Source organism: Histomonas meleagridis (assembly GCF_020186115.1).
Source record: "Histomonas meleagridis strain 2922-C6/04-10x chromosome Unknown contig_34, whole genome shotgun sequence".
In the NCBI taxonomy this organism is placed as follows: Eukaryota; Parabasalia; order Tritrichomonadida; family Dientamoebidae; genus Histomonas; species Histomonas meleagridis.
Window position 1 is genome coordinate 30,890 of NW_027150875.1, and position 13,396 is coordinate 44,285.

A 13,396-nucleotide genomic window follows, 5' to 3' on the forward strand; every position below is an offset into this window, starting at 1 on the left:
CTTCGAAATCAGCCAAAACGAAATTAGTCCCTTGGGAACGTTAACATTAAAAATTGTGCAACTTAATGTATCAATAAGCAAACATTAAAAATCGACACCTTTTTTTTTTTGTAAACTAAAAGGCATCATACTCATTATGATTTGGAAATTGAATCAAAAAATTTTTTTTATTGATTTCAATCAATGAGCTTATTCTGCATTATGTTTATCACTTTACTATATACAATTTTTTATTTGAATCGTTAGTCATTTCATAATCAAGTAATGCACTTGAGTTTCAGAATCAAGTAACACAAGTTATTTTATATTGACACTTTCTAACTCAACTTAAAAGATTTGATTGTTTTTCCTTTGAACTTTTGGTGAACCTATGATGAGTTTATTAAATTTTAATAAACTCAAATTTGTTATTACATTGAAAAACTTTTTCAAAATATTTGCAGAGCATATTATATTCTATTTCCAAGTATTAATATCAATTTTATTCATCATTAATAATTACATTTAATATGTTTATATGAAATATTTTACAAATGGATCATGTGATAACATTCTGTCAATCTTCATTCAAGAAACCATAAATGTGAAGATGAACATTTTTTATCAAATAGATATATCTATTACGAAAATTTTCGTTTTAGTTAAATGGTTATTTTCATTCACAAAAACATTTGAACTGTTTTCAATGTTAGATGAAGTTTTTCAATCGATACATGACAAAACCGGCCGACCACACGAACATTTGAGGAAAACTCAATTGATTTTTGTTTTTGTTTTTTCTCAAATTATTTATCGTTCAATAACCGTCAAACTGAGGACGTTTGTTAACAGTACGCTGAGTTTCTTCATAAAATGTAAAGATAATTAATGATACGAATTTCTTGCTTAAATAAATTCAATAAGGGTAATGAAAGATTGCAATAATCTTAAATAATTAAAACAATTTTTTTTAATTTCCAATTTCGGTAATATTTCTCATTAATCATTTCCATATTAGAAAATCAAAACTTTATTTTACAAGCAGAAAAACCACATTAAAACGAGTTATAGGATGGTAATTATTCAGAATGTGTATTCAGAACATTTTTTTTTAATGTTTAAGTAAAATTTTACATAAGTTTGAGCAAAGAAACATTAATGCATGAAGCACAATTAATTATATCTCAAGAAATTCTATTTTTCCGATAAAGTTTGTCCAATTATCGTTGGCCATGAAAGCTCGCTTCCTGCGGCTGATCGTTTTTGAAAGGTATAAACGGTTAAACAATGAAAGTTATCTTTCACATCAGAAAACACAACGGTGTCCGAAACAACACCGGTTAAAAGTATAGAAATGTCTGTGAAACCACACAAAAAGAACAGCCATTCAATTTATAGTGGGAAATTGAAGTTTTGCATAGTTTATTTTAACATCATCAGAAATAATTGTGTCACAACCTGTCAAACACCTTTGAAAATTAACTTTTAAATTTTGGTGATGTATAAATTCGCCATCATTTTTTTGCTATGTCCATGATACACATTACAATTGCAGACATCTCATCACATAATGAAAAGGTAATAGAACTTCGTGAAACTGATAGTGTAGCGGATCTTGATACTCTACTTTCAATTGATCATTCACATAAATGGATCTTTAATGGACAAATTTTGTCACAAGCTTTTTCCCTCCAATTTTATGGGATCAAAAACGGAGATCGCATATATTTATATAACTCCAATTTCAAAAACATCCAAAATAAAGAAGCAACGTATTTTCAAAAGTTCAGAAAAAATAAACCAATTGACGAAATACTTAAAATCAAAGACATACTTTATCAGAGAATTGAAGGAAATTACCATAGCAACAGAAAATTGATAAAAGCATACAATAATTTCGAAGAACCGGAAGAAGAAAATTCACAGACAACAAAAATCACAGAGATTACGGCAACTGGTCCATCAACAGAAAACCTACCTCTTCTTTGGCAGTGCCAACCCGCAAAGAATTAATAAATTGTTTGGTATTTTGTAATTATTGACCTTTTGAATAAATAAATTATTGCATTCAATTCAATTTTTGTTAGAAAGCTTTCTGAGAAGCTTCTCAATTTTTGGTTTAATAATTTGATCCAAAAATCCATATGGATAAACCATTGAATATCTCAATCGAAAGTATTAAAAAAAATCTATAAATTTATGGCAATGAATTTTTCATAATTGAATTGATTCAAATTTCAAATATTTCAAATTTTCGTAACATTTGCACAATTATTTTTTCATCAAAAACACAAATTTTCGCATAATATTTCATGATTTCTAATTATTATTAAAATTTAATATTTAACTATGATGCGTAATAAAAATTGCTCACTAATTATTATGAGTAATGTAATGAATATGAAGAAAATCATATTTGTCCGAGATGTTTCTCATTGTATCGAACCACTACTTTTTGAATTCATAATCGTACAACTTATCATGAGCTCAGAATTCGCTATCAAAAGGTGGTTATTCGAATTTACGATAACAGGAAGCTCATCTCCAAAATCTGTCACTTTTTCGAATAGATTTTGAATTGAATGGTTTATCATAACAGATAGCTTCAAAAGTTCGAGTTTGGCCAAACATGTGAAGCCGTTGTAAAAAACACAAAAAATTGAGATGATATAATGAGAAAACACATTACAAAATTTAGCGTTCAAGAAAAGTTTTTTCAAATTAACACTTTAATTCTGATTTCTGGTCCTAGTTGGTTGCATTATAATAACTATTTTCACTCAATCCTTCCAAGCTTAAAACATACATATATATATATATATATTTCTCTTAAAAGCACTTTATTTTTAGTTTTTCTGTGTTGCATTTTATCTGGAATCAAGTTAGATAAAAAATTATCGCAATCACATCAAATGTTTTCGAATCTGGACAAAAACTCAGTGATAGCTTTGTTCTACCGATTTCAGAAACACAAATCTTTTTGCAAAAAAAAAATAATCAACTTAATTAAGTTGAACATTATCCTTTTTTATCATATTAAGCTTAGTATTTCTGGATCCGCACCTCTCAGCTCATCATGAAACTCTTTTTTTCTCTATTGGATTTGATTTTGTGATTAGATCTTTTTTAAAAAAAATCATAAAAATCATTTTGTTAATCTCTCCTCTTCATAAGGTCTCGTTTATTCTCACTTATATCGCATTATTATTTATCTCAAAAGCTCAGGGAGAAGAAAAAAAATCAAAAACTTAATATTTGCTAATGAAAACATAAAACTATCGTCATTCTGAAATTTCTATCGTTTGTCTATGGATTTTTGGTGCACTTCCAGTATTATACAAATTTTGGTTATAACTTAACTCTATTGATTTTAACATCAGCTCCAAATTAAACAGAATCAAATGACAAAATTTATTCTCGGAATAACCTGAGTTTAAGTAAAAGTTTCATCTATTTAAAGATTTTCATTTAGCCATTAGCGAGAGGACTCAGTCCTTCATTCCTTTTGTTCCTATCGACGCTTGCGCTCTTCTTCTTCTTCAATTCCTCACACATGATGGATTTACTAGCGCTGCTCTCTTTAAATCAAATGAAAACGAAATAAAATTGTAACTGCTCACGTCCATCTGATCCTAATTCCCTTTCAGTGTAGTAGAACAATGTATTGTTTGTGTTCAAAATCGCTGTCAGAAGATACGAAATTAACGGAGTGTAAAAAGTGCGACCACCGGAGTTTTTGAATATGAATTCGATGATTTTCCCTTCATTCGATTCTATCGTTGGGAAACCTTTCTGCGAACACTTTATTATCATAAAAATTTAAAGATATTCAATTGATATTTCTGTTAAATTTTATATTATTTTTCTCGCAAATATGAAACAGTTCTTCATTTCCACCTGCAACTGCATATTTACATGTGTTTTCTACATTTGAGCCATTCATAAGTAAATATTTAAAACATTTAATAGATGAAAAAAATGCTGCAAAATCAATTAATGTAACATTTTTTTCATTAATAAATGAACATCTTTCATAAAGTGATGGTTCAATTGTCTGATTAAAATCAAAATCATTTTGTGATGATATTTCTTGAAGTTTTTATATTTCATCATTTCGAATTATTTTTGAGATTTCATTTGGATTAACTCCTTCTTCAATTGACCTCTAATGTAATTCCCAATCATTCTTTGAAAGTTCGTTTTGGTTCAAAAGGAAATCAGGTAAACAATGTATAAAATACAAATTTTTTCTTCTTGAATTCATTTTTTGGATTCTTGTGATTCTATTGTTGATAGATACCATGATAAAATATTTCTTGTTTTAATATTTTCTTCTTTACCTTCTAATGCTTTTAAATATAAAAAATAAATATTTGCTTCTTTCATTTGCAATAAAAATGATTCATAAACGAAATTACATATTAGAAGATTAAAAGAAAATGGATAAAAGGAATCTAATAATTCTAATGTAGATTGAACAATTCCTTCTATATTATCCCCATTTGATTTCCAAATGAATATTTTGTAAATATTGTATTTTTTGGTTCCAAATGATCCGTTCCGATAAGACACCAGAAGAGAGAGAAAAGAAAGAAATTCAGATGGCATATCTTAAATAATACACATGATTAAAAACAAAACTTTGAGAACTTGCCAATAAAATGTCATTTTAGCTTTACACTTGGAAATGTGTCTTGCAAAATTACCATACTTATATATTTTCATATTATTTGTGAATACCTCAAAAGCACTCTAATGTTCGTTTTAATGCTTGTGATCAAATATAGAAAAAAACGACGAAAAATTTTTACTTATAAGAAAAAAGCGCAAATAATAGTATTAAAGGAACCCACACAATGAAGTACTTCCACTTGAAACCATTTCGCTGTTCTTTGGTTTCAATTGTATTTATTTTGATATCAAAATCAAATTTTGCAGGGTAAACAATTTTTTTGCATTGTGGAATTGCATCCAGTTTTGTTGGAGCTACAATACATTCATTAACTTTTTCGAAATATTTCATTTTCTTTATAAATGGAGATAACGAATCATAAATATCAATTATACTTGCTTTATCACTTACTGTTTGAAATATATCCATCGCAGTATATCCATAAGATATGCCAGGAATATATTCTTGAATGGAAAATTTGTATAATGACATTTCAACATTAGCTATAAATTCGAAATACTTGACACATTCAGTTTGGATTGGTATGCATTTGCCATAGCATGAAGAAAGAAGTTTGGCTATTTTTGCAATCAAGAATGTTTTTTCTGGCTTTTTGATTGTAGCAGTTGCAATGACTGCATGAATATAAAACGTGTCAATGTAATTGGACAAAGCCTTAACTTTACTTTTCGGAACAAAATTTGAAAACTCGACATGATAAAATTCGAATAATTTATCACATATACTACGTGCACAAGTAATGTTTGAAATAAATGCACCAATGTCATCGAGAGAGTTAAGTTTCATTGAAGAGACTTCATTTAGCAAATTAATAATAATGTTATATCCCATGCAAAATATATCAAAATCAATCATATTATATGAAACATTCGACTTCTTGGCACTAGACCATGTAAAAGCTATATTCGCACCATCTGCAGTAATGTCTATTTCGTTTGTGGTGATTTTTAATAATTTTATATAATATGCAAACAATGGCCAACTTTCTCTTGGAAGCTTCTTTTTAGATGTTATGTACATACGAATTTTATCCAACCTGATAAGATTTTTAGAAAAAAAATTATTAATATCAATATTGTGTGTAATCGTAAAGTAATTAAAAAGAAGTTTCCCAGGACGAACAATAGATGTTACAAGTGGCATAAATGGAATTCTTGGTGGACTTTTTACTGTGAAATTGATAAATATTGGATCCATCTTCATGCAAATGACCCAATTTTTACAGGAAAAATTTTTTCTCAAAATCAGACGTTTGCAGTCAAAATATACGGTTGGCAAAAATTATTTTGTGAGATGAAATGAATCCGAAGTTAAGTTTTGTCAATTTCCAAACAGAGATTCACAAATTGTCCCAACCGTTTGAGATGGCATGATTCCGAAATTCTTCCCCTACATGTACATGTACAACGCTCTCGCCTGAATTCGGTTCACATTCATATGACTCTGTCTGTTCTTCAAATTGCATTCCATCTCGTAAAATTGTATTCCCATTCCATTAACTCCAAATTGAGCGCTATTTTCGTGTAAGCGCTTCGTTCCCTATTTTTCCACCCCTTCATTGCTGGTATATCCATGTCCAGCTTATTAATGAAAAAAAGAATATTATTACAATTTGTCACTGCAAATATACAGGAGATTTCCTCAAACTGGTAAAACAAACATATCCTAGTGAATTTTTTAATGTTTAATAAATATCTATAAACATATGAATAAAAATATGCTTCCAAATTGAGAAAAAAATATTCAGATCAAAATGGAAATTTCGATATCATTTTTCCCAAAATATATATTTTTGAATACTAATCTTATTTATTTTTGATGTATATTCTATTTTATAAATGGCAATTCATGGGGTCTGAAGGATAATTTTTTTTCAATTTTCTTCATTTTTTTCCTCACTTTTTTTTGATTCTATCTCAAAAGTTCTTATGCATCTTTAATCTAAAATTATTATCGAAAAAATATTTCAGGATTTGAGCACTCAATATTTTACATCACATTTCATCAGGCGGTTTGGGGGTTTGGCCATCCCTTTTGCAGAATGCCAACTCGCTTTAAGAAGTCAAGGAAGCTTCGTGGTCAGGAATCAATGGGTTACGGACGTGTTGGAAAGCACAGGAAGTCACCAGGTGGTTGTGGTAATGCAGGTGGTCAACACCATCAAAGAACATGGTTCGACCGCTATCACCCAGGATACTTCGGTAAAGTTGGTATGCGCCGTCTTCATGTTTTCAAATGCCGTGAATGGGAACCAATCATCAATATTGACAAACTTTGGACATTAGTTCCAGAAGAAGTTCGCAATCAAGCTGCTTCTAAAAAGCAAGGCGATGCAGTTCCAGTCATTGATTGCGTTGCCAATGGCTATTTCAAGGTTGTTGGTCGTGGTGAACTCCCACAAATTCCATTAATTGTTCGTGCTAAAGATTTCTCACAATCTGCCGAAAGAAAGATCAAAGCTGCTGGAGGTGCATGCGAAAAAGTCAAGTAAACATCATTCCTAAAATAAATTTCCATAAGTTATTTTGAATTCTAAAACTAAAAAGGATGCATATAAAAAAAAAATAGAATACAAACATTCAGAATATTATGAATAAATCAATGTCTTTCTTATTTTTGTTGTTGTCTTTTGAAAATTCATTAAAGATTATGTAACAATTATATATTAAACAATATTGTATTATCAGATACATTTACAAATCCATATTCAGTTACTACAATTGTAATTTATGCATTTTATTATTGTTCTAAATTGACAACTGTTCTCATTGGTGAAAATGTAATAGCAATTGGAGATTATGCATTTTATTGTGAGTGATATAACATTAGAACTTTTATTGTTCTAATTTAACAACAATTATCATTGTAGAAAATGCAAAAACGATTGAAACTTTACCATTTTCTGGTTGTAATAATATGACATTTGTTTATTTTACAGGTTATGAATCACCAATTGTTAAATATTTAACAAAAACAGGAAAATATTTTATGACCACATTTCGTTCTCTTATTAAAGTGTTAAATCCATTGGTCCTCATCTTCCAATATCATTTTATTAAATTCGCTGTCTTCGTGGTTTCCTCCCTTATTTGATGATGTATTATTTACATTTGAGCACGATTTTGTTTTCGTTGTTTGTTTCTTATTTATCTTCAACAGAAATATTAAGGAAACATAAGATTCACCAAATAACAAAAATGTTTGTCCTTATTAAATTAATAAATAAATAAAAAAATTATTTTGTTCTTAAAATATGTTTATTTATATCTGACTTATAAACTTTTCTTCTTTGATGAAATTATCGCAATATTTTCCTAATGTTCTAATTTGGTCACGCCAAAATGCACTAAAATAAAGTTTTCAATGATATGTTCACACTATCAGGAATTTTGCAAAATGATGAAGCCACGGTTATCATTTGGTGAAAGGATACATTTTTGCAACTTACATGTATTAATTGATCATTTTAATATATTTTTTCGTGCATGTTGCTCAATTTTATATTCAGAGAAGGAAGATATTCTCATTTTTTTTCTGTTATTTTTAGATATGGTCTTTTAGACAAAGGTACCCAAACTGAGAAAATAAACATATTCTGATGAATTTTTTGATTTTTATTAATTCCGTATCATCACCTAAGTAAAAATCTGCTTTTAAATTGAGAAAAAGAATATAAAGATCAAAATGGAAATTTCGAGATCAATTTCTTCAAAATATATATTTTTCAAGTCCAATATTAATTATTTTTGATGTATATTATATTTTATAAATGGTAGTTCTTGAAATCTTAAGGATGATTTTTTTCATTCAAATTTCTTCATTTTATTATTACTTTATTTTAAATCTTATCTAAAAAGTTCTATCTATGAAGATAAAGGATTGAAAAATAAGGAAAACAAGAAATTTTTGTTATTGATATTGTAATTGTTTGTGTTATAATTCTGTTAATTATTTCGCTTCTTATAATCATTTTAATTCGTCATGATCACGCTAAACGATATATTATTATAAGTAATCAAGAAAATTCAAATAAAAATGCAAGCAATAACAATATTAACACAGAAAACGTTATAAAATTCTCTACTATTGAAGAAGATCCATTTGAAAAAGATTATTATGATGAAAACAATTTTAGATGAAAATTTAATGTTTTTATTGCATAACTATAGTAAAGTTTTTAAAAGTTTAGAATTATTATGATTGTTTGAAGCAAAGTATATGCAAATCTTTAATATATGTTAAAATATTTTAAATATTTCAAAAACTAAAAAAAATTATAAAGCAACATCCAATAGCTCATTATGCATTGATAATATGCTGAATTAAAATTGTAAGCTTTCATACATCCAGCTGACCATGGTCTATACTCAAAAAAAACTTTTATTTTATACATTGTTTGAATGATGAACGCTCATCATTTTAGGAAAACAACAAGAAAATTATGGTAAACTTTTACATAATGATTTTATACTTCATAAATATGTTAAAAAATGCGTTCATTATATACGATGAATTAACGATATATTTGTTATTTTCATAATAATTTACTTTTTGTCCAAACTTAAGTTATCACAGATAAAAGCAGAACTACTCAAGACGAACACTTATTTGAAATTGAAATATCTTTCTTTTGATTTTTTAAAAAAATAATGCTTTTTTACCATAGTATCTCTAAATTTCCAATTTTTTTTCTTTATTTTATTTATCATTTACATTTAGTGTTTATGATTTGGATAAATTGGATTTACTATAATAATCATATAATAAAAAACATAAAATTTTCTAAATAACAAAAATGTTTGTATTTATTAAATTAATAAACAAATTAAAATATTTTGTACTTAAAATATGTTTATTTATATCTGATTTATAAACTTTTCTTCTTTGAAATCGTCTGCAAATGGATCTTCTTCAATATTTGAATTATTAATCCCAACTGAAAATGTATTATCTATTTCATTAATTTTATTATTATTTTCATCTGAAATATTCATTTCTTCTTCATTTTGTTTTCGCTTCTTATTTTTGATATTTAATCATAAATATTATGATTATCATTACAAATACAATAATTATTACAATTACAATAACAATTATAATGATAATTAATGCATTATTATCATTGTTTATTATTACATCTTCAATATAAGAAATATAAAAGAAATTTGAATAATAAGTAAAATATTCTGGATAATATATAATTGTATAATTATAATATATAAAATCGCTATAAATATATTTAGTTTCAGATTCAATGAAAGTAACTGAATAAGATTTTAAGAAAGTATAATAATAAATTGATAAAGTTTTTATAAAAGATAAAGAATATGTTAAAGTATAAGTGTTAACGAAAGTAAAATTCATCGAAAATATATCAACATAAGTATTTGAATCAAAATTATTTTTTGATTTTGTAAATGTATTTGATTTGGTAAATGTATTACTAATTGTAAATGTATTTAATTTTGTATATGTATTTGAGTCAGTGAATGTGAGTGTTGGCGGGAGACATTCGTCAAGTGTTGTTCCCTTAGTAATTTCCATATTTCCAAATGTTTCATTTTGATATGTTTCGATTGTCATAACTAATGTCGCATTGATATTAACAAATGCATCATTTTGTATTTCTGGTGAAATTTCTCCATTAAAATAAATACATTGAAGTGATGTACAATTAGTAAATGCACATGAATTAATATATTGAACATTTTCATCAATAAAAATTCTTTCTAAATTATTACAACTTGCAAAAGAATAATTCATAATTGAAATGACTGAATTAGGAATTGTAAATGTTTTACTTTTCATATTCGGATAACTAATAATATATATAATTTCTTTATTATATAAAACACCATCATTTTCATAATTCGAATATCCAATATTTTCTTCTGAAACATTAATAAATTGAAGTTTCGTACATTCTAAAAAATGCATTCCCAATTGAAGTAACAGAACTTGGTATATAAATATTCACAAGGTTTGTACATCCTCTGAATGCATCTGAGCCAATACTTCGGACGCCTTCATATAATGTTATCGTTTCAAGTCCTGTACATTTATAAAATGCATTACCACCAATGCTATTACAACAGATTGTAATATTATTTAATGAAATACATTCTGCAAATGCTCCACCTCCAATTCCACCCATTAATTTATCTGGAAATTGTACAATTTCTAATTTTGGACATGATGCAAATGCTCTACTACCGATATTTTCAACTGTTTCTCCAATTATTACTGTTGTTAACAAAGGCCATTCTCTGAATGCATTACTTTCAATCTCGCCAACATCAATAATTATAACACGTTCTGTATCATTCATATAATCTTTTGAATAATCATTGGAATCAGATATTGTGAGTGTTTTTGTCTCTTCATCATATGATTGCTTTGTGTTAACAAAAAATATAATCAATAAAATCAAAAATATTTTGAAGTTTTGTTTATTTTTATTATGAATTAAATAACTTTTATAAAAATATTTAATAATGAGAAAAGGAATATTAAATATAATTAAAAATGAAATAATATATAGATTGTTAATTGTTGATATTAATATGTTGTAATAAAAGAATTTCCTCAATAAAATGTAAAATATTTTGACTTTATTTATTATATAAATATCAAAATAAAATAGAATTTTCTTCAAAGAATAAATAAAGTGATTTTTAAATTTAGAAGAAGAAGTTAATTCGAAACATTTTTGAAAGATAGAAAATAAATTTGTAAATAAGTGACTTAATAAATGATAATATTTATAACTTATTTTATGAATCTTTTCATATGAGAAAAATAAAATTTTGTTATTTGAATGATTTTTGTTATTATTGAACAGATAATGAGGATATTCGTTATAGATCTGTTGATTTGTTGTTTTATTTTTGTCTTTGATATTTATGTATTTTATATTTTTATGAAGAATATTTTCATCATGAAATATATTGGAAATATAGTCAATAAAACGAATGCTAAAAGTCATTAATAGATATATTTCATATTTTTTCATCAATTTGATGATTGGAATTGGAAGATATATTCTTGATTTTAACTCAAACAAAAAACCTTCAAATTTTCATCAAAAATGTATGAAACCTATTGTTTTCCATCTGAAATTGAAATAGTCATCAAAAACTTAATCGATACGAGTCATAAACAATGATAAGTGAGATGATAATGTTCTCTTCTCATTTTTGCTTTTAACTTGATACAAAATATTCTTGTAATCATATCAATTTTACACGAAACGATCAAAATCACTCAATACAACAATAATTCAATACTGAGCTTTCAAATAAAATTTTCAACTTTTCTATATGGAATGTTGCCATTTCAATTGTTTTTAAATCTAACTGCCTTTTATAGTCAAATTAAAATCTAATACATTCAAAAATATTCACAGAAATTATCTTCATAAACAATGAACATTTTTTAAAAAAATTACTTAGTGTTTTTCGATGATAGCTCCTTTCTTGTATCCAGTAGTAACTTAGAAGCGAATTGTTTGTTCAAACAAATCGATTTATTCAAAAAGAAAAAACAAATATATTTTCTCGAATAATGAACAAAAAAAAATTGATTTTTTTCTCATTCATTTTAATGAGTTTTTTGAACATTATAACAAACGCTTATTATTCGTGGTATTCTTAAACTATTCCAAGTTTTCAATAAAATTAATTCAAGTTTTATCAGTGTTTCATGCTTTTGCATTCCCGACAAAGCAACAACAAATATATTACTTTATTTTTTGAAACAAATACATTCAAATTTTAATAACATTTCACAGAGGTTGTATTCATTATTCAGAAGATATAAGCCTTATATCAATATAAAATGACATTAAAGTAAATCGAGTATCTTAGAATTTTATAAAGTTGAAAGTGATATGACACAAGGTATCATAAGCCTTAATCAGGATGAATTATTCATCAGAAATGTGATATACAATGATTTAGGAGAAGTAAAATATGTTAAAAAATTAAATTGCTTTGATATATGCAAGCAAACTTAATTTAAGAAAACTAACGAAATTTCGATCCAATTATAATTATAAACAGTTATCATTTTACAGGTTATGAATCACCATTTGATGATGTAAATATGTAATGTGTTATGACATCAGATTTATATCAAGATACAACATTTGGTTCGCTTTATGTATCAAATTGTTCATCAGCTGAAGAATGTTCTCAAATTGTTCACCTTATAAAATATTTTAAATATCTCAAAAATAGAAAAAATACAAAAAGTGCCAATAACTCATTCTGCATTGATAATATGTATTTGAACTCCTTATTAAAATTGTAAAGTTATTATTAACCATAGTTGTTCTCAGAAAAATATTTTGCATATAAAAATTATATTTACAAATTGTTAAACTTGTTTACTATAAAATTGATTGGATAAATTGAGTATGAGATAATATTTCAATATTATTAAATTGAGTGTTTTTGCAGTTTGATACCTCACGTTTACATTTGTTTAATGAGCGCTGCTTCCGATACTTTTTATGTAAAACAAATTTCTTTTCACAATGAGTAATGATTAACAAAAACAGAAAAACATTTTATTACCACATTTCATCAAATTTACTCTACTCAAATCCATTGGTCCTCATCTTCCTTTATCAAACTATTAAATTCATTGTCCACTTCTTCGTGATTTCCTCCCGTATTCGATGACGTATTATTATTTACATTTGACAACGATTTTGTTTTCGTT

General features: G+C 26.2%; 1 protein-coding gene across 1 annotated transcript; it reads left to right on the forward strand.

Annotated features, from left to right (window-relative positions):
* Positions 1-6,713: 6,713 nt before the first annotated feature.
* Positions 6,714-7,163, forward strand: GO595_005409 (60S ribosomal protein L27a; the record flags this gene model as incomplete). The annotated part of the gene is made up of 1 exon (XM_067918649.1): positions 6,714-7,163. One exon carries the CDS (start codon positions 6,714-6,716, stop codon positions 7,161-7,163), a length of 450 nt encoding a protein of 149 aa, XP_067774359.1.
* Positions 7,164-13,396: the final 6,233 nt, after the last annotated feature.